Below are 26348 nucleotides of genomic sequence, written 5' to 3' on the forward strand. Positions count from 1 at the left end.
TGCTTTAATCTTTCCAGTTAACACCATGTGTATCAGTAACTGCAATGTTGTAATTTTTAGCATTTCACATAACTAGTAAGAATTTTTTTAAGGGTGGGAGAACAGAAGAACAGAAGATACGAGAGTGTCAAGTTTCACACTTGTTAAAAACTCAAAAATCAAAACTATTTTCTTCTCTGCATCAAAACTATACCACAGACTTGAAGGATGTTTTAGCTTTAATCCCATGACTCATCGTCTACTGGATTGGGAGCTTGTGAAGAAGAAAACCCTGCTGTGTTCAAAGTGCTCCTGCCCTGGTAATTCTTAAAAAGAAAAAAGAAAGACACATTTAATTTTATGTTATCTCTAAAGTTACATTGCCCAGACTCAGAGAAGGGACTCAAGCTTCCCACCATGTTTTCCCCAAATAGATAATAAAAAAACTTGATTCTCACTAAATTTAATCCATTGGGGAAAAAAGGCCCATATCAACCTGAAGTCTAAATTGCACAAAATATTTCAAGAAAAAGCTTTCTTACACCAGTAGTTTTGGCAAATGGAACTGAAAGTTCTGTATTTCATAAATAAGCATAATATTTAATGATTAGTAGACTCAATGTTTCTGAATAAAAGTGGTGCTGCCTATAAAATGACACATCAAAAAAGACACTCATCTCTAGTATTTTTGTCTTAATAATACCATCAGAATTCTGAAAACAAAGAATTCTTAATAGAAGGCTTAAAAGAATCCAAATTAGAATGTTAAATGCCAGCAAGTTTGGGAAAGGGTGTTTGAGCATAAATACTGTTAACTGCTCACTTTTACAACCAAAAATATATACATACATAAAATTTTAAGAAATATTAATCTCCTAGATGTGAAAAAATGGTTTAGATAATTATTGAATGTTAGTTATTTTACATTATTAATCAAGAGTAACTCACATTCACCAAGAGTAAACTGGAAGCCAAGTTTGGAATTTTTCCCCTCAACTAACCTTTCTAGTATCAACTGATGCAAATACATTTCCTCTTGAACTACCACTGAAGCCAGGAACATATGTACTAAAGGCAATTTCTTCCAACCATGCAGGAACATCCTGTTGAGCCTTTAAAAAAGAAATTAACTTCATATACAACATGCAGCAAGTCTCAAAGATTGGAACAGTTTACTTATCCTGAATATACATAAATATATTTATTATCTACTTTCAACGATAAGGTCAGAATACTATCCATTTGGTTTTAAACGTTTAAAACTTACATCTGACAGTACTTTCACTAAAGGTTGTGCCAAATGGTTATCTGATTCAGGATCAAAAAAGGAAATAGCTCTGCCAGTATTTCCACAACGACCAGTACGTCCAATTCGATGAACATATTCATCAATAGTAGAAGGAAGATCAAAATTGATAACGTGTTGAACATTTTCAATATCTAGCCCCCTGGCAGCTACTGAAGTAGCAACAAGAACTGGACACTTCCCACAACGAAAATCTCCAAGAGCTTGCTCTCTCTCTCTCTGTTCTCGGTCACTAGAAATAAAAGCAAGCATGTGTTAGGACAGCTCTTAAGAAAATTATTACAGTGAACCACTGAAGTTCAACATATATATTTATTTTTAATAGTTTAGTAAAAAATAACAGCATTTAACATTACTATCTATTTCTTACATACTAGTTATACTAATTCTTTTCAAGCCATCATTTCATTCTTACAATACTTTGAGGGTGGAACAGTTATCCCTATTTGCATATGGAAGTAAGGTAACAGGTAGTACATAGAGCTAAAACACAGACTTCAGTATGATAAACATCAAATCTATTAATAATCTCTTTCTCGTCCTGACAAATAATATATAACTATTTGATTAGAATATCTCCTCAAAAATTTTTAACATATAATCTCAGATTAATATTTTAGATCTACCAGTAAAGCACCAATAAAGTTGTATTAATATGACATTTTCATGCAACTCAATAAAAAAAATTGTCAAGCAAGAGAAAGACTGGATTCAGAACAACTTAGATCAAAGGATCAGAGAGCCTTAAGCGAACTCTGAGTAGTTACCAGTCCTCATAATGAGGAGTCTAACACAGACCTTTAACTCACCTACTCCTAACACCTAACTCTTGTAAAAACTCAAAACAAAAAATAACAGTTTGGATCTTGAGAACTCTGAATCCTAATCCTAGGATTATGTGATGTTAGTTATATACACTGGTATTTCTTAACAAATGAGAAATGCAAGTGTCCTCCCTACTGTGAAATCCTATTAATCTACTCACCCATGAATACTTGTTGTTGATATTTTTTCTTGACAAAGAAAAGTAGCAATAAAATCTGCTTTTTTCTTAGTCTCAACAAAAACCATAGTTCTTTCATCACCTACAAAACAATGATAACAATGATTAACATTCAAACTACAAAATTAGGGAAAAGAAAAGAAGGCAGGGAGGTGTTAATAGGAAATGATCTCATTGACCACTGTATTCCCAAGACCAGGATTTCTTTCTTTTTTTTTTTTTTAAGATTTTATTTATTTATTTATTCCTGAGAGACACACAGAGAGAGGCAGAGACATAGCAAAGGCAGAAGCAAACTTCCTGCGGGGAGCCAGATGCAGAATTTGATCCCAGGATCCTGGGATCATGACCTGAGTCAAAGGCAGACACTCAACCACTGAGCCGCCCAGGTGCCCCGAAAGTTAAATATTTCCTGAATGAATGAATGTCAAAGTTAAAGAATCAAGGACTATTCTCCTACTTTAGAGGCAAAAAAGAAAATTAGCTTGCCTATTGCCCTCCCAGGCCAACACCATGGTAGAGACTTAGGGCAACATAAATGGTATCTATCTGCCAACTCTAAACAGTTACAAATTCATCTCAAGACCTTAATTTCCCTCTCTAGTTCAATAAATGCCTTTGCTCCTTAACTCCCAAGATAATCAAATCATTCATTTTGCCTTGATTGCCCTAGGTATTCATAAGGCATCCAACCTAGGGTTGACATATTCTACAATATTCTATGTTCCAACATTCTCTCTTAATTCAAAGTATCATATATTAAGAAAATTATTAGGCCACAGAGATTATTTCACACATTTCCCTATGTTAGAGAGGAAAGAGGATAATTTACAGAAATGGAAAGAAGATTGTATTACTGTTCATAATCCCTCTCCCCCATCTCCCTATAAGTTGGCTTCATTTATTCAACAAATATATAGTGCGTAAGAGATGTCAATCACTATATTCCAGGTGTTGGAAATACTGCAATAAAATAAAGCCCTGGCTCTCATTGTGAAGAACCAAATAATAAACTAATGTTACACATTAAGTCCTAAAAAGGAAAAAAAAAACCCACAAGGATAAAGAGTCTCAAGAGAGTTACTTCAGATATACCCTTATAGATGATATCTGAGTATAAATAAGAATAAAATAACAAACTCCTGAGATAACTGGGGAAGCACATTACAAGGCATAGGGAAGGAAAAATATAAAGGTTCTGAGGTACAGATGTTCTTGATGTGCTAAATAGAAAACAAAAACAAAAAGAGCCAAGTACAAAGTACATAACACTCTTGAGCAGCTTAAGCCCTGTTCTCTTTTTCTGGTTCTCAATATGAACCCCAAGTGGCAATAAAAATTTAACTTTGTCTCTCTTGCTCTAAAATTTTTCCTATTGATTTTGTATTTGTTCTAGTTCAGACAATAAGCCATACTATCATTGGTGTCAGCAATAACTGCAAATTTTGCTTTATGATTAGATCATTCAGTGATCTCTATAAATTGATGAATTTTAATTCTCTATTCTGTTGGGTGAAAAGTGATAAAGAATACATTTTGTTAGTCTCTATTAGCCCACTGTGATCTAAATAAAATCAATAAAAATCTAAAAAGAATTCTGCTAGATTGTAATTTTTTGTATTTGTGTGAATTCTTTTTTTTTTAAAGATTTTATTTATTTATTCATGAAAGATACAGAGAGAGAGAGAGAGAGAGGCAGAGACATAGGCAGAGGGAGAAGCAGGCTCCATGCAGGTAGCCCAATGTGGGACTCAATCCTGGGACTCCAGGATTATGCCCTGAGCCAAAGGCAGATGCCCACGCGCTGAGCTGAGTAACTCAGGAATCCCATATTTGTGTGAATTCTTGAACTGTGGCTGAAGTGGTAGGACTGAAGCTATAAGCTCTTTATGCATGTGTAACTTAGAAAGGGCTTTTTTATCATGTGTAATCATTATGTTAATACCTTATGGATAATATTAACAAATTAAATTATAAAGTCTCTTAAAGCCTCTTTAAAAAGCCTCACCCCTGTCAGAATGGCTAAAATAAAACAATCAACAAGTCTTGGCAAGGATGTGGAGAAAAAGGAACCTTCTTACATTGTTGGTGGGAATGCAAACTGGTGTAGCCACTGTAGAAAATAGTATGAGGGTTTCTCAAAAAATTAACAATAGGACCACCCTACAATCCAAAAGTTGCACTACCGAGTATTCACCCAAAAAATACAAAAACGGTCATTGAAAAGGATACATGCACCCGTATGCTTACTGAAGCATTATTTACAATAACCAAATTCTGGAAGTAGCCCAAGTGTCCATCAATTGACGAATGGATAAAGATGATGTGGGGTGTGTGTGTGCGCGTGTGTATGTGTGTACACACACACACATCATGGAATATTTAGCTATAAAAAAAGAATGAAATCTTGCCATTTGCAACAACATGGATGGAGCTAGTAACTATAAAGCTAAGCAAAATCAGTCAGAGAAAGATAAATACCATGGGATCTCACTCATATGTGGAATTTAAGAAACAAAACAAAGGAAAAAGAGAGAGACACAAATCAAGAAAGACTCTGAACTATAAAGAACAAACTGATGGTTACCAGAGGGGAGATAGGTGGGAGGACAGATTAAACAGGTAATGGGGATTAAAGGGTACACTTCTCATGATGAATATTCACTTTATCCCATGAATAAAATACATGGGAGAATATGAAAAGCCATAAAAGGAGGTAAAGTTTCTACATTTCAAACTAGTAAGATACTGACATCAGTACTGACACACTGTTATAAATTATGAATGTGTAATGCAATGCCTCAATCACTAACAAAGCTATGCCAAGATATACTCCAAAACTAAAAAAAAAAAAAACAAAGGAAAATCAAAACTGAATTCTAAAAAATGTTCAAGACAGAAAAAGGGGGAAAAAAAGAAAAACAGAAGGAACAAAAAGAAAATAAAAATGAAATGGTTAAGTCCTAACCTCTAATAAGTGTGCACTGAATGTAAATGGTATAAATTTAACAATTAAAAGGCAAAAAATTGGCAGAGTGGCTAAAAAAAAAAAAAATACAAGTACATCCATGCCATGGAATACTTCTCAGCAATACAAAGAAATCTACTTTTGATACACACAAAAACCTGGATGAACTTAAGGGCATTATAATGAAAGGGAAAAGCCTATTTCAAAGGTCACAAATGTATGACTCCCATTTATATAGCATCTTTGAAATTATAATATTACAAAAATGGAAAAGAGATTAGTTGTTTTGAGGGGATAGAAATGGGAGTAAGGGTAGGAATGGCAGGTCTGACTACAAAAACAGCACAAGGAGTATCCGTGTGGTGATGTAGTAGTTCTGTATCTTGATGTTGGTGCTAATGACATAAGTCTACCAACCATGAAGCAAAATGGCAAAGAACTATACACACATTATACAAGTATCTGTTTCTGTAAAAGTGAAGGTAAATCTGAAGAACTACCCAGACTATCTAGAATGCAGCACAGAACAAGTGGAAAATATGAAAATAAGGTTAATAAATACAGATGATGGAATAAGATCTAGTATTATCTAATTAATGTGAAGAATATAATGGAACGGGGAAAAGCAGAACTAGGAAAAATGCTAAAGTCTCTTAGAGCCTCTTTAGAAAAGTCTCTTAAAGTTCTATTAAATAAATTCTAATTTGGTTTGTTGAGTTAAATAATATATAACAATAATTTATAGAGGTAAGCATTCCTAAAATTTCCAGAAAATAAAGAAATTGAATTCCTAAAACTTTTACTGTATTAAATGTTTTGATAAAAATTCTTCCTACAGGAACTAAATCTGAAACACTTAAGATTCCAAGTACATGTAAGTTGAATCTTTGATAAACTCAAGAGTAATTTAATAACTTTGGTTTAAAAAGATAGCCCTATCTCTTCTCTGATTTATCAGTGTTAAGTATAGTACAGACACCTTGAGTTTTTCTAAGCATATATAGGTTTGCAACTAAAATAACCTAATATTCTCTATAACGTTTAAGAGTATAAAAAAGTAAATCTATGTTTAAATAAACTGATTCATTATTAAACAGTATTTACCTTTTGCATAATTTGGAAGATAATTTCCAAGGTCCTTAGCTTTAGGTAACTTAAAACAGCAGACTATATTGAGTAAATTATCAATGAACACAGAGTTCTCACATTAATTATTAAATTTGAGTTTACATTCTTTTGCCTATTTCTCATATGCAGTATCTTTCAGTAATGTTAACGAACATGATCATTTTTGCCAATTTAACACTTTACACTTTTATGTTTTAACAAAATGTGCCACAGAAAGTAGTATAAAAAGTTCATGGGCTCTAATAGCTACAATGTTTTGTGTCTAACATCTCTCAAATGTTCAGTCCTGCCTCCAGTTTCTTCTATGAAAAAGAAAAACTATGATTCTAAGTTATATTTAACATGAGTAGTTGAGACTACCAGAAGTAATATTTTTTTAAAATTTTTATTTATTCATTTGAAAGAGAAAAAGAGAAAGAGCGAGCATGAGCAGGGGAAGAGGCAGAGACAGACTCCCCACTGAACAAGGAGTGGGTCATGGGGCTCAATCCCCAAACTCTGAGATTATGACCCAAAGGCAGAAGCTTAATCAACTCAGCCATCCAAGTGCCCCTACAGGAGAAGTAATATTGACAGAGAAATATAAACTATATGCGCTTTTTTCAAGGAAAAAAAAAAGTAGTTTTTCCCTCAAAGGAGTAGCTCTCAAAATTTTGGTCTATGGCCCCTTTAAATTCTTAAAAAATTATTGACAATCTCAAAGACTTACGATTATATGGGTTATAACTATTGAAATTTGCCATATTAAAACTTAAAACCAAGAAAAAAATTAAATATTTGTTTGAATGTATTATGCTAAAGTAAATAATTCTTAGTGTAATAATAAAGTTATTTTACCTCATATACCCCATGAGAAGGTCTCAGGGGCCCTGGGGAAGGCTCATTTTGTTTTAAACTGAATTGACAGCTTACTCCAGAAGATTTTAAAAAGCACAGTAAAGGACAAAATCTGGAAAATGAGTTTTATTTATGTTGATTTATACTATGTGAATCTTTTAAAAAGAGCTTTAAGTATATTAAAACCTTAGCAAAATTCAATCAACTGGGAGGTAACTACTTCTTGATTTACTGTTGATGATTAATACTTATAATATGAAAGGTTATTCTTTCTTTTCCTTCTAATAAGTTTATACAGCAGAGACTGTTCTGACTTTATTATGTTTTTGATTATTTAAAGGAAAAAAGAGCAAAGGTCCCATATTTATGAAAGAGCTACGGTTCTTTACAGTCATGTTGCCTTCTGTATTTACTTTTTTTTTTAAAGATTTTATTTATTTATTCATGAGAGACACAGAGAGAGAGAGTCAGAGACACAACAGAGGGAGAAGCAGGCTCCATGCAGGGAGCCAGACATGGGACTTGATCCCAGGTCTCCAGGATCCTGCCCTGGGCTGAAGGCAGCGCTAAACCGCTGAGCCACCGGGCTGCCCCTATATTTACTTTTAAATATTTTATTGTCACTTCAATTAAATTGGTAACCAAGTATTGTTTCTCAGGCACCAATGATCCTACACTAATCAAGTATTTAATTCTCCTCTGACAACTCAAATTTTGCATTTCTAAGAGTACACTCATAAATTCAGAAAAAGAAATACACCCAAACTACCTTTGAGACTTCTCAGACAACCTCAGGAGGAGCACAAAGTTTTGTTATCTCACCTTATAAAAGAGAGGCTAAAAATAACTAGGCTTGTCTGATGCGTTACTATTTTAAAGTTGCATAGTAAGAGATATCAAATCAAAGAGATATTAAGCTTTCCCTAAGTTAAAAGGTATAGGTAAGATATGTACTTTATGGTAATACTTTCAAAATGTATACTTCATGGGAAATCCCTGGAGGTGTATAAATTCCCTTAATATATATATTATGTTTGTACCTTCAGGAGAAACACTGAGTAAAACACTTATAAAATAAGTAAAGTTTTTCTATATTCACCAGAGGCCTAGAAGCACAGTGTCTAATATAACAACATAATGTTGCTAGTCATCATTTCACTTATTACTTAAGACATTTATATTTGGTTATGACTTTACTTCTTTCTTAATTTGAATCTAGCACCTTCTAGGCTAGTGGTTCTCAAATGGGGATATATCCCAGACTTAATCATAGCATTTTGTAAACATACAGATAACCAGATTCTATTTGACACTTTTTGTGTCAAATATTTACTGGATATTTTTGGTATGAAAAATCAGGCCTACCCATTTTTATAAATCAAATATGACATTTACATACTTCTTTGAAAACAAGCTTAATCATCATTAGAGACATTTCTTCTAAAATTTCTTTGGTATGCTAAATATTCCAAAATAACGTATTACCTTTATTTTACATGCCAGACAACCAACCACATTTCCTTATAAGTAGCATTATTTTTATTATGAACCCTCATCAAATCTTCCATATTTAACAATTATCAGTAATAAATTAACCATGATCACTAAGTCTGTCAACTATACACGGTTTTTGTTTTCTTTTGGTGTTTTCCGAAAGGCTGTGCTATAAACTAGATAGCACAGTTTGTATCTTCACAAAGGATAGACTCCAGGCCTTGTGGAGGAAAAAAAAAAAAACTGTATCAGGCACTTCAAACTACCTATATTTCAAAAGAATAGTCTTGGATGGAAGGTTCTATGTTGACATGACTTTAATAACTTTCAGATCCTATCACTGGACAAGCAGAATTTCTAGACTAGTTCAGAAGCAGACAGAATCATGAAGGCATATTGCTAACAGGTGCAATGGAACAAGAATTATATGAAATATCACAGGGGGACCTTTAGAAAACAGGAGTTCATTCAAATTTCTATCTACTACAGATATAATTTGAAAGAGTTTCCCAGACTCACTTTCCTATCTAAGCAAATAATAGAGGCTTTTAAAAGGTCAATGTCAGATTTCTTAAGCAAACTTCCATAAAGAAGTTAAGGGTGTAATCTTAATAATTATGCAATAGTGTCTGGCTCTAGATTTGCAAGACAAACTCAAAGAGGCCTATATTGTTAATTAACAGCCTTGCTGCATCCATGCAAATAAGCCCAACATAATGAAACAATCTTTCTTGTGATCTAGAATAATCTCTAAGATTGTTGTGATCATGAGAGGATATATGTCATCAGGAAAAACTGTAAAAACTTTGAAACAGCTGGCAGGGGCAAGATGGCGGAAGAGCAGGGTCCCCAAATCACCTGTCCCCACCAAATTACCTAGATAACCTTCAAACCATCCTGAAAATCTACGAATTCGGCCTGAGATGTAAAGAGAGACCAGCTGGAACGCTACAGTGAGAAAAGTTCGCGCTTCTATCAAGGTAGGAAGACGGGGAAAAAGAAATAAAGAAACAAAAGGCCTCCGAGGGGGAGGGGCCCCGCGAGGAGCCGGGCTGAGGCCGGGGCGAGTGTCCCCAGGACAGGAGAGGCCCGTCCCGGAGAAGCAGGAGCTGCACCAACCTTCCCGGGCGGGCGGAAAGGGGCTCGCAGGGAGTTAGAGCAGGACCCAGGAGAGCGGGGATGCCCTCGGGCTCCCGGGGACACTAACAGACACCTGCGAGCGCAGGAGAGTGCGCCGAGTTCCCTAAGGGCTGCAGGGCGCACGGCGGGACCAGAGCAGCTCTGAGGGGCTCGGGAGCGGCTCCAGGGAGGGAGCTGCAGGGCGGGAGCGCAAATCCAACAGCGCAGGCCCCGGAGCACAGGGCGCCGGGACACAGCCCAGGATCCGGCCTCCCCCGGGACAGGCAGAGGCCGGGAGGGCCAAGGACAGCGAGGACGCTCCTGCCCTGAGCTGAGCAGATCAGCGGCCCCGCCCCGGAGCCTCCAGGCCCTGCAGACGGAGAGCCGAGAGCCCCGAGCCCCGTAGTTCCTGCGGAGGCTGAATCCAGGCTTCCAGAGTTGCCATAGCAACTGAGGCTGTTCCTCCTGGGGCCCCACGGGGTAAACAACCCCCGCTGAGCCCGGCAGCAGGCAGGGGCAGAGCAGCTCCCCCAAGTGCTAACACCTGAAAATCAGCACAGCAGGCCCCTCCCCCAGAAGACCAGCTAGACGGACCAGTGATACTCCCCCGTGTTCCAATACAACTTGTTTTTGGCCACTCTGCACTGAGCAAAATGACTAGAAGGAAAACCTCACCTCAAAAGAAAGAATCAGAAACAGCCCTCTCTCCCACAGAGTTACAAAATCTGGATTACACTTTAATGTCAGAAAGCCAATTCAGAAGCACTATTATACAGCTACTGGTGGCTCTAGAAAAAAGCATTAAGGACTCACGAGACTTCATGACTGCAGAATTTAGATCCAATCAGGCAGAAATTAAAAATCAATTGAATGAGATGCAATCCAAACTAGAAGTCCTAACGACGAGGGTTAACGAGGTGGAAGAACGAGTGAGTGACATAGAAGACAAGTTAATGGCAAAGAGGGAAACTGAGGAAAAAAGAGACAATCAATTAAGGGACCATGAAGACAGATTAAGGGAAATAAATGATAGCCTGAGGAAGAAAAACCTACGTTTAATTGGGGTTCCCGAGGGCGCCGAAAGGGACAGAGGGCCAGAATATGTATTTGAACAAATCCTAGCTGAAAACTTTCCCAGTCTGGGAAGGGAAACAGGCATTCAGATCCAGGAAATAGAGAGATACCCCCCTAAAATCAATAAAAACCGTTCAACACCTCGACATTTAATAGTGAAGCTTGCAAATTCCAAAGATAAAGAGAAGATCCTTAAAGCAGCAAGAGACAAGAAGTCCCTGACTTTCATGGGGAGGAATATTAGGGTAACAGCAGACCTCTCCACAGAGACCTGGCAGGCCAGAAAGGGCTGGCAGGATATATTCAGGGTCCTAAATGAGAAGAACATGCAACCAAGAATACTTTATCCAGCAAGGCTCTCATTCAAAATGGAAGGAGAGATAAAGAGCTTCCAAGACAGGCAGGAACTGAAAGAATATGTGACCTCCAAACCAGCTCTGCAAGAAATTTTAAGGGGACTCTTAAAATTCCCCTTTAAGAAGAAGTTCAGTGGAACAATCCACAAAAACAAGGACTAAATAGATATCATGACATGATGTCACTAAACTCATATCTGTCAATAGTAACTCTGAACGTGAATGGGCTTAATGACCCCATCAAAAGGCGCAGGGTTTCAGACTGGATAAAAAAGCAGGACCCATCTATTTGCTGTCTACAAGAGACTCATTTTAGACAGAAGGACACCTACAACCTGAAAATAAAAGGTTGGAGAACCATTTACCATTCAAATGGTTCTCAAAATATACCCTAAAAACTATAGAACACTTCTGAAAGAAATTGAGGAAAGAGATGGAAAAATATTCCATGCTCATGGATTGGCAGAATCAATATTGTGAAAATGTCAATGTTACCCAGGGCAATTTACACGTATAATGCAATCCCTATCAAAATACCATGGACTTTCTTCAGAGACTTAGAACAAATTATTTTAAGATTTGTGTGGAATCAGAAAAGACCCCGAACAGCCAGGGGAATTTTAAAAAAGAAAACCATATCTGGGGGCATCACAATGCCAGATTTCAGGTTGTACTACAAAGCTGTGGTCATCAAGACAGTGTGGTACTGGCACAAAAACAGACATATAGATCAATGGAACAGAACAGAGAACCCAGAAGTGGACCCTGAACTTTATGGTCAACTAATATACGATAAAGGAGGAAAGACGATCCACTGGAAGAAAGACAGTCTCTTCAATAAATGGTGCTGGGAAAATTGGACATCCACATGCAGAAGAATGAAACTGGACCACTCTCTTGCACCATACACAAAGATAAACTCAAAATAGATGAAAGATCTAAATGTGAGACAAGATTCCATCAAAATCCCAGAGGAGAACTCAGGCAACACCCTTTTTGAACTTGGCCACAGTAACCGGAGAAGGACAAACAGTGTATGTTCTCATCATTTGGGGAATATGAATAATAGCGAAAGGGAATATAAGGGAAGGGAGAAGAAATGTGTGAGAAATATCAGAAAGGGAGACAGAACATAAAGACTTCTAACTCTGGGAAATGAACTAGGGGTGGTGGAGGGGGAGGAGGGTGGGGGGTGGGGGTGAATGGGTGACGGGCACTGAGGGGTACACTTGACGGGATGAGCACTGGGTGTTATTCTGTATGTTGGTAAATTGAACACCAATAAAAATTAATTTATAAAAAAAAAAAAAAAAGAAAGGCAGTTGGTTATACTATTATAAAATAATGATACCTATACAATTTAAAGGTGCAGGGGACAGGCTAGCAGATTTAACTTAAAGAGTAGAAAAAATATGTAAAATTTGGGGATGTACTGAATTCTATGCAGATTTTTAAATATATATATATAAACTATAAGAAAAATGAACTCTAAACTACAAAACATTTAACAGTTTAAATAATACAGAATATAGCGATAATGCTCATACAATGACCTCAAAGGTTTCTCAAAGGCAAAACTGCACTTCTGAAAAATTATCATTGGGATTATTCTTAAAATTATCTTTATTTCACAATTCACAAATAAAATAATCTTAAGGTTATTATATTATAAATGTGCTTTAACTCCAGCAAAACTACATATTGCTCATTCCACATATGGAATTTCAATTTACTGCTGGGCAAGTTATTTGACCTCTCTGTATTTCAGTGTCATCAGTGTTAAAATGTAGTAACAAAACCTACCTCAGAAGGCTGTTTTGAGAATTAAATGAGTTAGCACATGTAAAATGATCAGAACAGTACGTAGCCAATAGAAGTTATCATTTTAATTTTATATGCCCTGTTGGGTATATTACGAAACATGAGATGAAGCAAACCAGTAATATTCCTCAAACTCAAGATGTTTGGCTTTAAAGAAAAAAAAAAAGGCTCAGCAAAACCTAAAGGCTAGAAGCCTTTAAAAGTGCTTTCTAAATCAACTTCCTCATTTTCCCCCTCATTGTCAGAAATTATATAGTTTCCGGCCTTCCCTTATTCTTCCATCCCAACAGCAACATCCAAATTGAAACAATTACGGGCAGCTCTGGTGGCCCAGTGGTTTAGCGCTGCCATCAGCCTGGGGTGTGATCCTGGAGACCCTGTATTGAGTCCCATGTCAGGCTCCCTGCATGGAGCCTGCTTCTCCCTCTGCCTGTGTCTCTGCCTCCCTCTCTCTCTCTGTCTCTGTCTCTCATGAATAAATAAATAAAATATTTTTTTAAAAAATTGAAACAATTACTAAAATGAAAGAGGGGAGAAGGAATGTATAGCATGTAAGTACACTTACTTAGTCTGTGACGTAATAAGAAGGTATTAAAATGGTGATATTAGGGGGATCCCTGGGTGGCTCAGTGGTCTAGCGCCTGCCTTTGGCCCAGGGCGTGATCCTGGAGTCCCAGGATCCAGTCCCGCATCAGGTTCCCTGAATGGAGCCTGCTTCTCCCTCTGCCTGTGTCTCTGCCTCTCTCTCTCTCTGTGTCTCTCATGAATAAATGAATAAAATCTTTAAAAAAAAAATAAAATGGTGATATTAAAAAGTTTTTCAAAAAATAAAAAGTTTTATTTCCAGGCACAAACTAAGTCTATCTCAATCAAACAAAGAAATATGACTTCCTCTAAAAATTGTGGGTTTTTTTTTTGGGGGGGGGAGAGAAATTTCTCATGGGTACTGTGAAGAAACACAACTACATCTTTAAAGTTCCCTTCAGCTCTAAAATTCATTGAATCTATGATTATGGGAAGCCTTAGGAAGCAAAAACTGGGAATTGAAAACAAAGAATTCACTTGTGTTGGAGTAAATACAGTTTGATGTAAAGATATATTAGTGGCTTTTTTATTTCTTAAATCAAAAAATATGTATTTCTTATGGAATAGTTTTTAGTCAAATACTGTTTAAGTCTCAGATACTTTCTATTTTTAATCTTTATGAAGACTATACTGCTACATAATTTACACAGGAAATTGAATCATAAAACCTTTTATAAAGAGAGCTTTAGAGAAAGAGCAATGAAAACACAGTTATTCAAAACCTCATACCAAACAATTTTAGAGTAATTTTTTAAATTGTCATTTTTAAAAAATCAAAACCATAACAAAAAATAATTATATCAATGTAAGATACCTATGTTTCGTAGAATTTCGACAAGTTTTTCTCTTTTTGAGTACTGGCCAACTTGGAGAATGGTCTGCTGAACATCTCTACATGCTCCACCCACTTGTCCAACAGCAACAAACAAATAATTCGACTTTAAAAACTCCCCAGCCAACCTTCAAAGACAAAAGATTATTCCTTAACTTATCTTCTTCCATTAATACTTGTTAATATTCACTGAATTTCTGCAAGTGTTACTTCAATATTAGATTGTAACAATTATAATAAGATAAAGTAAGTAACTTATGTCATCCAAGTACTAATTCCAAAGATCAGTATAAAATGTTAAGATTTTATAAAATATTCAATAACTGTTAGTGAAAAAGTTTGCGTCAAATTATGGATACAGTCATTTCAAGTCGATGTGGTAGTCATGCAAAACTATATAAAATGCGTACGTTATAATAAAAAGTATGCTTAAGTATCAGGCTACAACAAAACAATTTTTGTTAAAAAACTAAAATGCAAGCCTAGAGCACAAATTCTGTTCTTCACAAATGCTTCTATGTATGTTACTGCTAAGAGTTTATTTTCTTATAATATTATTTGTTAAATTACTATACTTTGAACAATTATGAGCAAACCAATCCTAGGTCAGTGCTTTTTGTATCATGACACATATAAAAAATGATAATATTTATAGAGCATAACTGAGCAAAAAAGTCAGGAGGTGAAGGGTCCTTGGGCTGACGCTCACTCAAAAGGTTAAGGGTATCAGCATGTAGACACACACGTGATTCACTGACAGCAAACAATTAAGGTCTGCTTTAGATCATCTAGAAACATAGGAAAGGGAGAAAGGGAACTGCCAATCAAATAGTTTAGCTTTCTGAGAATAAGGAGGAGGTCTAAATCTATCATCACTCCTCTTCTCTCCCATTTAGCAGTTCCTTACTTTCTAGCTGTCTCCTAAAATATCATAAAAATAGTTCAAACTCATCATTTCCAGAATTTTAATAAATCACTGCTGCTTCTTTCGCATCTGCTCTTACAATAAAAGAAAAAGAAAAGCTTCTTTTTTTGACATCCCTCCTTCTAGAGTCAAGCACCTTCTCAAGCACAAATCTCAAAATCATCTGCAATTCTTTATTATCCATCATCCTTTTCATTTGATAAAACATTCAGTGAGTATCTGTGGCAGGCACATATGGCGTAAGGTACTGCAAGGACAAAGATGGATATGATGGTCTCTGCCACTGAGATACTTGCATCAACAGGATAAACAGTTATATAAAAAATAATTACTATATTTTAAAGTGTTTAACGTTTTAATATTTGCATAATCATATATTAAACATTTTAATATTTAATATATTCAATACAATATTTTAGTTTTAATAATTAACATCTACTGAACACATACTATATTCCCAAAAATGTTCAGTATTTAAAATAGTTTCACAAATATAAGGGCAGGAGATGGATGAGATGAGGTATATTTAGAAGAATCTTCAAAGTATGAACCTGGATCTGAGCAACAGCAAGCAAGAATGTAGAACGGTGGTGATCAGGGGAAAGCATTCTAAGCAGAAAGAAAGAAGAAGCAAGAACAGATAATGAGGAGGGACAGAATTTGGCCTGATTAGCCAACAAGAAATACATGATTCCAAGTAATAAAGTAGCAGATGAAGCAGATTACATCACGTTTAGAGTTTGAAAGCTGGTTAGTCTGTGGAGATGTGAAAACAAGGTAAGGTTTATTTTGAATAAATGTCTAAAAATCCCAGACTTTATTTTGGAATTACTAACACAAAATTGAGATTAGTCAAGGGAGACAGGTTAGAAAGCTACTAACATGAGCAAAGGAAAACCAAAAAGGACTTAAATTAAGGTGGGAAACAGAGGAGAAATGAACAGTTTTGAAATATTTTAGAGATAACTACCAAAATGACTAATTTTTGAAGGGCAGAAAGTTAAAGCAATGTGAGGAAGGAATCAATACGATTCAAAGGATTTTGGCTTAGAAAGACCATGCTGCCAATAAGGAAAACTGGATAGGAAAGAGGGTACTGAAGAACAGCTTCCACTTTAGACATAATGAACATTAGTTACTGGTAATTCTTCTAAGAAAATACTCTTAAAGAGTTAAATTCTTAAGTCTGGCACTCAGGAGAGAGATTAGAGACACAAGTAATAAATTTCAGACAGTTACAGAAAGAAACATAAGCCGAAGAAATGGATGCTGCAAAGGTTTAGTCAATATGCACAATGACAAAAGTGTACTTTCAACACGATAATGGGCAGCCTGTAACATTTAAAAGCAGAGAGTAAAGCAAGTGAGGAGTCCTCAGCTCAGGTCCTCTATTCTGTTTATCATATATCCCCAGGACTTATAATCAAATATGGCTCATAAAAAACCCTCAACAAATATTAGTGATGAGAGCACACATTAGTCACTTTAGCCAATATCCAAATACCTTCCTATTTCAGGGCAAATCAAAAAACAGGCAGCAGAATATTACCTGCTATTTAGATAGGTAATTATCTACCCACTATTAATTGTCAAATATGATGATGGAAATGTAGATAACACTTTTCAAATTTAAGACATCATTTAATATAAGAAGCTATTATTTTATGTGCTACTAAAAACAAAAAGTCCTGATAATTCTTCCTTATAATTTATACTTTCTCCTCCAAAAAACAGCTTTTTAATATTACATAAAGACTTTTTATAACATCCCTTAAGTAAACCAAATCAATAGCCAGCCCCCACTATCTGATGACTTGAGAAGTATTGATCCCATGTAACATTGTATCAGACAAGGAGGCAGTTTACAGCAAAAGAGATAACTGAGCATGCCCATAACCATAAGGTTGGTTTATAGGTCGTATCATATCACAACACCCAGAAGCTGTCAGCCTCACAGAAAGTGGAATATATTCTTAAAGAACAGCTCAAAGGCCAACTTAGTGTTTCTTTACAAGGACAGCACATCATTCAACAAGGCACAGTGACTTTCAATCAGAAATCTTTATATCATGCATTTGGTCTGAGAGCCAAGGGGTGCAAGCAAGAGTGGCCCCCTTACCATCCCTCCCAGTGACTCACATAAGAAATCTGTTCCCCACTAAGCTATAGGTATGGAAGTATGGAGGTCGCGGTTCCCCAAGAGAGAAAAGTTCTGTCAGAGTTAAAAGCAGGAGTATTAGTGAATTACAAGCTCAAGCTGCTGTCTGGTCACTTGAGGCACCTTGTGGCCAAGGGAGCAGCAAGCAGGAAGAAGAGTCACAATTCTAGAAAGGGTGTGTCATCCTAATCTGAGAATTCACCAAGCCATAGAGTATATATAGTAAGATACTCAATACATGTCAACAATTGGTACATGAATTTTCTAAAAAGGCCCAATTCTCCCAAGCTCTATGATTTTGAAGAGAAGGCATAAATATAAAAATAACTCCATTTAGTAAGCACTAATTAAATCCTAGGTAGGTGCTGTGTAATCACACACACATACACATTTTAATAAAATGTGACACTAATGGACAGCCAAAGATAAAGGCAAAAAACAATGAAAAATATAGTACATTTTTTAGGAATACATCCACTTTTTAAAACTATGTTAAAATCTTAAAGTAAAAAAAAAAGCTCTTAAAAATAATATATTTGAATTGCTTTTCCTTTCACTAAACCATTTATATACAAAACAATTATTTTTAAGAAGAAAAAAATGTCACCTTTGAATTTCTTCTGGAAAAGTTGCACTAAACATAAGGGTTTGACGTTGTTCCTTTGATGGCATTCCAGGGCAGGAAATTAACTTCTTCATTTCTGGTCCAAAACCCATATCCAGCATGCGATCAGCTTCATCCAAAACTAAGTATTTGACTTGTCTGAGACCAATCTTTAAGAATATTTGCAAGAGTTAGAGCAGAAAATGCATACTAGTCAATATATTAAACTACAATGTTCTCGACCATTCCAATTACTAATTTATTCATAGGCATGAAGATTAGAAATCAATGCATAAAATAATGAGAACCGTTATGCTTAGATAACAACAGTACTCTTAATCTCAGTATTGATGAATCTTTGATCTTCACTAACATGTTAGCCATTAGCCATATGTAACTATTAAGTACTTGAACCATAGCTAGTATGCCTAAAGAACAATTTTTTATTTTATATCATTTTAAAATTTGTATAGCCACATGTGGCTACTACCATACTAGACTACATACTAGATCTTATTATCTGATAAAGTCAGACTTGAAATTTCCTAACAGCATGACATATTCAAATGTCTTTTAAGTGGTAAATTAAGCTCTAACACTTAACTCTTCATAAATTCTCCATTTCTCAAAAAAAAATTCTCCATTTCTCTAATCACTTAGGAACGAATGAAAAACTTCTGTCATTTGTGCATGAACACTTATTACTAGAAAGAGAAGCAGACATTTTCAAGGAAAAGAAATGAATTTGGCACAACCATGTAAAGTTATCTAGTGAGAAATCAAGGTGAATTTCTCTGGATAGTCTGAATAAGTATTCTAAGAAAACTACTTTTATGAAGACAGACCATGTTTTGAGTAATCTCTTTAGAGAAGAGCCTAAAAAAAAGCAAATGAGGTTCATCAAAGTAGACTTAAAGCACTGACTTAATGAATAGGTATATGAATACCTAAAATAAGTACATAAGCCTAAAATGTCTTTTTAAAGACTCAGAAGTTTAATAATCCTGGCTAACATCATTCCTGGGCTTTAACAGGAGACAAAACTGCTGTTACCACCAGGCTTTCTTTCAGGAAGAAAACATATCACAACTTATATGAAACTATATAGAATCATTTACTCCATTTTTCCTAGTGTGGTGGAGTATAAGATACCAACCTGAGTCAGATCCAGATTCTAATCCTAGCTCTACTGCTAGAGGTACCTGAGGGACTTCAAATAAATTATATAATCTCACTCATTGTCTTCTCTTTTTTTTTTTTTTACTCATTGTCTTCTCAAATACAAAAATAGGAAATACTATTTATCTCCTATTGGAATTATTTTAAGAATTATGTTAGAATGCATGCAAAGAGTGGTTCCTGGGTGGTGCAGTTGGTTAAGCATCCAGCTCTTGGTTTTTTGCTCAGCTCATGGATTCAGGTTTGTGAGATGAAGCCCCTTGCTCAGCGTGGAGTCTGCTTAAGACTGTCTTTCCCTCTCCTTCTGCCCCTCCCATCCCATGCTCATGCTCTCTCTAAAATAAATAAATCTTAAAAAAAAAAAAAGAATGCATTCAAAGAATCTGATGGAGGTTAACATAAATTGTGCTCTAATAAATAAATATATCCCTTTGCATCATTCTTTCCTGTCCCATACAAAAAAATTATTAATCAATCCATAATTTTATTAACTTGTATAAGGCCTACCTTTTCTTTACCTATGATATCCATCAGTCTCCCAGGAGTAGCGCACAATATATTACAGCCTTGTACTATTTGTCGAATTGAATACCCCAACTGGGTTCCTCCGTATATAACAACAGCTCTTACACAGGTCCTATTAACAAGAAAAATTCATGTTATTTTCTAGTTATGTAAAAATTATATATTTGTTTCTAACAAAATATGAAAACAAATCCATTAAAGTAAAAAACTAATACATTCAAGTATCTAAAAAATTAAATTATTCCTCGGAAGAAGCTGAAAAGCAAATGATAAATAATGGGGAAAAAAAAACCTAAAATCTATCCAATAAAGGGCTCTTCAAAAACAATAGTAAACACCAATACCACCTACATACAAATTGGCCAAAGACATTAACAAGTGGTTAATAAAAAATACAAATGGCTTTTAAATATTTGTTTAAAGTCAACATCACTTTAAAAATGAAGACAAATGAAGACTAACACATTTTTCCTGAACTGTAGTAATGCCATGTTAACCATGGTGTGGGAAAAGTGGCACTCAAATGGATAAACTGAAACAGGCTCTTTCACAATTTTAATCTCTTTTAAACTTTAAAAACTTCTCAGTATGCCTAGGTGGCTCACTGGTTGAGCATCTGCCTTCAGCTCAGGTTGTGATCCCAGGTCCTAGGATTGAGTCCCACATCCGGCTCCCTGCAGGAAGCCTGCTTCTCCCTCTATGTCTCTGCCTCTCTTTCTGTGTCTCTCATGAATAAATAAATAAAATCCTTTTTAAAAGAAAATAAAATTTAAAAACTTCTCTGTCCCAATAAACTCATACGTATGAATTTACCATTCAGATATGTCCCCACAAAGGGGAAGGCTGACTTTACAGTAATATTCCCTGCCATCTTTATTTATAGCATCAAGAGACTGAAGATTAAGTATCTAATAGTAGAAAAACTAATTATAGTCCACTCATCCAAAGGGATACCATGCATTCATAAAAAGAAAAGGGGTATAGTTCCAGATTAAGCATTATCTCCAATATTTACTACTGAAAAAAAAGAATAACAATAGCTTAGTATGCTACCATCTGCTAAGAAGAGTATTAAAGTGCATACATGTGCACCAGCTATTTCTACACTAAATCACACAAAATTATAAAGAGTTCACTTTAAAGAGGAGAATTAAATAAGTGAAGGGAAAAAGAGTACAGGACAATTTTATGGTTTTTTTTTTAAGTTTATTTATTTATTTAAGTGATCTCTACACCCAACATGGGGCTCGAGCTTTTGACACTGAGATCAAGAATTGTATGCTTGGGGCTCGTGGGTGGCTTAGTTGGCTACGTGTCCAATTTGTAATCTGGCTCAGATTATGATCTCATGGGTCATGAGATCAAGCCCTACTCAGGCTTGCATTGAGCGTGGAGTCTGCCTGAGATTCTCTCTCCCCCTCCACCTCTGCCCCTCTCCCCTCTACTGTACACTAGCATGTGTGTGCTCGCTCTCTCTCAAGTGAATAAATAAACCTTAAAAAAAAAAGTTGCATGTTCCACTGAATGAGCCAGCCAGGGACCCCCAAAACTTTATGTTTATTAAATAAACTCATTATTCTAAAAGAATTCTTTGGAAAAAAAAAAGAATTCTTTCTTTTCTCCTATTGCTAGGCCTAAATAAGGTAGTACATATAAAATACTTGTAACTTAGCAAATGCTAAGGCTTCAATAACTTAGTTATTACCATTATTATTCTAAGGGTACCATAACTTAACTAGGTCTTGAATGATAGACATTTTGATACTTTTCAGTCTTCTGCCACAACATTACAACAAATTTCCATGTACAAATATTCATTTTGTGCATACATATTATTTGAATTTACCATGCACATGTTTTCATTTCTTTTAAAATATGGTATTTTTTTACTTGATTTAAAAACCTAAAAGCAACATAGTACACAAGGACTATCAAGAAAAAACACTGGCCAAAGCAATACATATCATCCACCTTTTCCAAAAAAGTCTGTTAAGCTTGACATTAGATTTTTAATAACTTTAGTTTTTCTTCTCATTTTAAAATAAACTGATTCTAACTTGGTGATGGGCACTAAGGAAGGCACATGATGGGATGAGCACTGGGTGTTATATGTTGGCAAATTGAATTTAAATATTTTTTAATAATATAAAAAGTAAAATAAACTGATTCAAGGGGCACCTGAGTGGCTCCGTTGAGTATCCAACTTTTGACCTCACCTCATGTCTTGATCTCAAAGTCATGAGTTCAAGCTGTCATAATGGGCTCCAAATAAAATAAAACAGATTCACAGAAAATAAAATGTAAACAATTTCTACATAGAAAGCTCTAAAGAAAAAACTGCGAAAACATTAAGATCCTATCAGATAAAGTGGTAAATAACAATGTTTAATTAACAAAGAAAAATTTATTAAGCATTCCAAAAGTAGTTCAACTCTTAATAATCAAATAAATGGAAAAAATGAAGATGCTGTGGTGGTTTTAAACTATATACACAAAGCTCTTCCATATTCTTTCCTTTCTTCAAATATATATCCTTTCCTCCCCTTAAGGGTGTGTGTGCAAGGCTGGCTTCATAGGTGTGCAACCTGTGCAGTCATGTAGGGTCCCAAGATAAGAAGAGCCCTTAGCTTGATTTAATGCTTTAATTCTTATGAATTTTAAGTCCAGAATGGACTCTGCATTTTCATTTTGCACTGGTTCCAGCAAGTGACATATGTAATCCTGAGTATGGGGAAGACTTAGTAATTTGCTGAGTGATGAACACAATATGGCAGAAGTGACTGAGACTGTTTTATAAGGCCACTTATAGCTTCCTCCTTGCTCTTTCTCATTCATTCTCTAAGCAAGCCAGCTGTCACTTCCTAAGGACAACCAAGGATCCTTATAGGAGAGGTACAGTCAAGCCTTCAGATGACTACAACTGTGGCTGGTACCTTGTCTGCAGTCTCATGAGAGACCTCAAGCAAAAGCACTCAGCTAAACTGTTTCCCAATTCCTAATCCCCAGTAATCATTTTGAGCAACTAGGTTTTAGGTAATTTATTAGGTAGCAATAGATAACATAATACAAAATGTTGGCAAAATGTGTAGTGAAATTGGCATTCTTATATACTGCTGATAGGTATATATTGGTGAAAGTTTTGAGTTCATACCCTTTAACATTAAATTTTTAAAAACCTACTCTAAGGAAATACTTAAAACATAAAAATAAAGTTTATTTAGCCAGCTATTCATTATAATTTTATTTCTAGTAGGTCCCAAACTAGAAACCTAAATGCCACAAAAGCAGAGAAATAAAATACACACACATAAACAATCTTAAAATGATAAAAAATTTGGGTGATTATAAGCCTCTTATATATCACGAAGTTGTATGTAAACATTATTATTAGGAACACCCAAAATGCATTATACATACATTCAAAATACCAGAAAATATGCCACCAATATGTTCGCTACTTTATCAACCTTCTATTACCATTGATTTTTTTTTAAGATTGTATTTATTTATTCATGAGAGACACACAGAGAGAGGCAGAGACACAGGCAGAGGGAGAAGCAGGTTCCATGCACAAGCCCAATGCGGGATTCAATCCCAGGACCACAGGATCACGCCATGAGCCAAAGGCAGATGCTTAACCGCTGAGCCATGCAGGCATTCCTACCACTGATTTTTAATATGCATATTTATTTTTAAAATATAAGCATGTTTCTTTTAACAATAAAAATAAATAGGGAATTCCATAAAGAAGACTATGAAGAAGTACACTTAAATCAAGTAACACTAATTACACGACTACACTGAGTTCTTCCCAAAATATGTGAAAAAAATCTCTACAGAAAAACTTGTTTTGAGTGGCATTCCAGATGTACATACCCAAAAGAAAATTTTCTGGCTTCCAGATAAATCTGATTGATCAATTCTCGAGTTGGTGCTACAATAATACACTCTGGTTCCTGCAGCTCTTTAAAACGACTGGCTGTTATTCCATCACGCATCATATGTGCCAAAATTGGCAAGAGAAAAGCTGCCTAGAAGTTGAATTACATAATTTACAAATTTTTTAATACATCATCCTTCTCCCTGTAGAAGTAAATGTATCCCTTACTCCCTTACAGCCTCTATATTCTTCTTCCACCTTGCCAATAAATTTAAAATGAGAGAGGAAAACAATTTTTATTTCAGTGAATATTTAACTCTTTAGCTTTTATGCTCACATCATACAATATAAAATGACAGGTATTTTTCCGTTAATTGAAAAGCACATCATACCCACCAATTCTAAATAATTAACTTTAACTTATTTACAGAGGATAATGTACACATAACCTGTTACAAATCACTGCACTTAGCAATTATTCTAAATGAATTCCTTTTGGAGTAGAGATAAAATTCTCAGACTGCCTGCCAAAAGTGGTACACAAACAACAAAAATTGGGAAATCAATCATTTGGATTACCCACGCTTAGTCAAGTTACTGTGGCAGAAGAAATTTTGTGCTACAGTTTTTCTCATTAAGCAAATTAGACACTAAAATCTACCTCCAAAATCATGTGTAAGTCATACATCAGCTGCTGTATTATACAACTCATTTATTATCCCTTCAACTCTACTACAGAGGCTGATTAAAACCAAAGAGCATGAACTACAGTTCTATGATTCAGAAAAGACAGTCTGTCATTAAGACTCATCTCAAGAACCCTACTTAACAGACAGATTCCAGAGGTAAGTCCTAAGAGCAACCTGATCTCATCAGTCTTTTAGATAGCATAACCTGAAGTTACTTCATATTAAAGACCAGGTGCAATGCATATTGCTATTTCTCATTCTTTTGACTCCAAAATTTTATCCACTTTATTATGTAACTTATTTTCTCTCTTTCTCTGCATTTCATAACCTCTGGTGCTTTGACCCTCAATCATTTTTTTTGAGGGGGGGAGGGACAAAGACAGAGGGAGAGAGAGAACTCCAAGCAGGCTCCACGCCCAACACAGAGTCCAGTGAGGGGGCTCAATCTCATAACCTTGAGATGATGACCTGAGCTAAAATCAAAAGTCAGACACTTAACCAACGGAGCCACCCAGGCACCCCTCAATTGTTTTGTTTTAGATACTAACATGTTCCAGAAGGAGTTGTCTTAAAACAGACTAAACATCTATGAACTTCAACATTGCTCCAGAAACAATTCAAAATTCTTTTTTTAGAAGTACACAAACCCCAATAAAACCAGAATTCAGAAGCAAAATTCAGTATGACAGGACATCAAAATCATCAGCCTTCCATCCAACAAAAAATATTCAAACTACTTCATAAGAACTAAAGTTCAAAAACTGCTAATAGTTTGATTATGGGGCAGAATACATGTGGGAAAAGGACTTACAGTCTTTCCAGATCCTGTCTGAGCACAAGCCATCAAATCTCGTCCTGCTAATATAATAGGAATACTGTATTTTTGCACAGGAGTAAGCTTAGTATAACCAGCTTTAGCAATGTTGTTATTCAGTGTCTGACAGAGATTAGCTTCCTCAAAAGTCTAAAACAAAAAGGGGAGGAATATGATTAAATTTCATATATCCTATGCAGATCATTCCATAAACTTCTTTCATTTGAGTTAGTCTCAAGTTTTTGTTAATTCCACTTTATCTACTAAAGTTACTTTAGCAATACGCCCCTGCACAAAAGTACTATCTAGAGCCTGTATATTATTTCTTGATGGAATTAAAGAATATTCTCTGTAGATACTAGTTCTAAAGACATTTTTTTCTGGCCTCTTAAAACCTGTGAAATACAAACACAATGATCATTAACCAGAGAGGACTGAAGGCACCAACCAACTCCTTAGAATATCATTCTCCTAAGGGAGACTTTTCTTATATACTTAGGAAGCAGAAATCTTCAATCTCTAGGAAAAACACCCTTTTTAGTAAATTTAAAGGAAGTTCTCTTACTAGTTTGGGAATGTGGGATGAAATTTAATACTCTTTCAACATAGCCCTTAATTCCATAAGTAATACATGGTAGATATGTCTCAATTTATAACCTAAACCATTATATGTGAAAAAATGAAATTTTTGTATTAATATCAACTTACAAAAATATACTATATATTTTATACATAAAGTTTGCTATATATTCAATACATAATTATTATACTGACCAGAATTGCTGGTGGTGCATCATGTCCAGATACTTCTACAAGAATAGTATCATATTTGTCAAAGTTTATGCCTGTCTGATAATGTGCAAAGATGGAGTCCTCATCCTCAGGTGGAGGAGGTGGTATGTAGGTAACCTTTGGTCCTTAGAATTCAAATAAAAGATAGAGCTTACATTACAAGGATCAGAAGAAAATTAAGAGGGAAAACAAAACCTGAAAATCAAATTTTAAATACTGAAGAACTTCCCAATGTTTACCATTAAAGTTTTCACTTCAAATAAAAAAAAAGGTTAACTCT

At 35.3% G+C, this 26348-nt stretch overlaps 1 protein-coding gene across 3 annotated transcripts in view; it reads right to left on the bottom strand.

Moving 5' to 3' along the window:
- Positions 1-218: 218 nt before the first annotated feature.
- DDX4 (DEAD-box helicase 4) overlaps positions 219-26348 on the bottom strand; it is an 87943-nt gene continuing 61813 nt past the window's right edge. For all 3 annotated transcript variants that reach the window (XM_055332172.1, XM_055332173.1, XM_055332171.1), the window contains 10 exons: positions 26051-26193; positions 25274-25426; positions 23770-23924; positions 19876-20005; positions 18193-18359; positions 14485-14630; positions 2271-2370; positions 1247-1517; positions 981-1091; positions 219-296 (listed from right to left, as the gene is read on the bottom strand). In XM_055332172.1, coding sequence (XP_055188147.1) covers positions 219-296; positions 981-1091; positions 1247-1517; positions 2271-2370; positions 14485-14630; positions 18193-18359; positions 19876-20005; positions 23770-23924; positions 25274-25426; positions 26051-26193 — 1454 coding nt within the window. The remainder of the gene's footprint in view (positions 297-980; positions 1092-1246; positions 1518-2270; positions 2371-14484; positions 14631-18192; positions 18360-19875; positions 20006-23769; positions 23925-25273; positions 25427-26050; positions 26194-26348) is intronic.

The sequence above is a fragment of the Nyctereutes procyonoides genome, unplaced genomic scaffold (genome assembly GCF_905146905.1).
Source record: "Nyctereutes procyonoides isolate TBG_1078 unplaced genomic scaffold, NYPRO_anot_genome, whole genome shotgun sequence".
Lineage (NCBI taxonomy): Eukaryota > Metazoa > Chordata > Mammalia > Carnivora > Canidae > Nyctereutes > Nyctereutes procyonoides.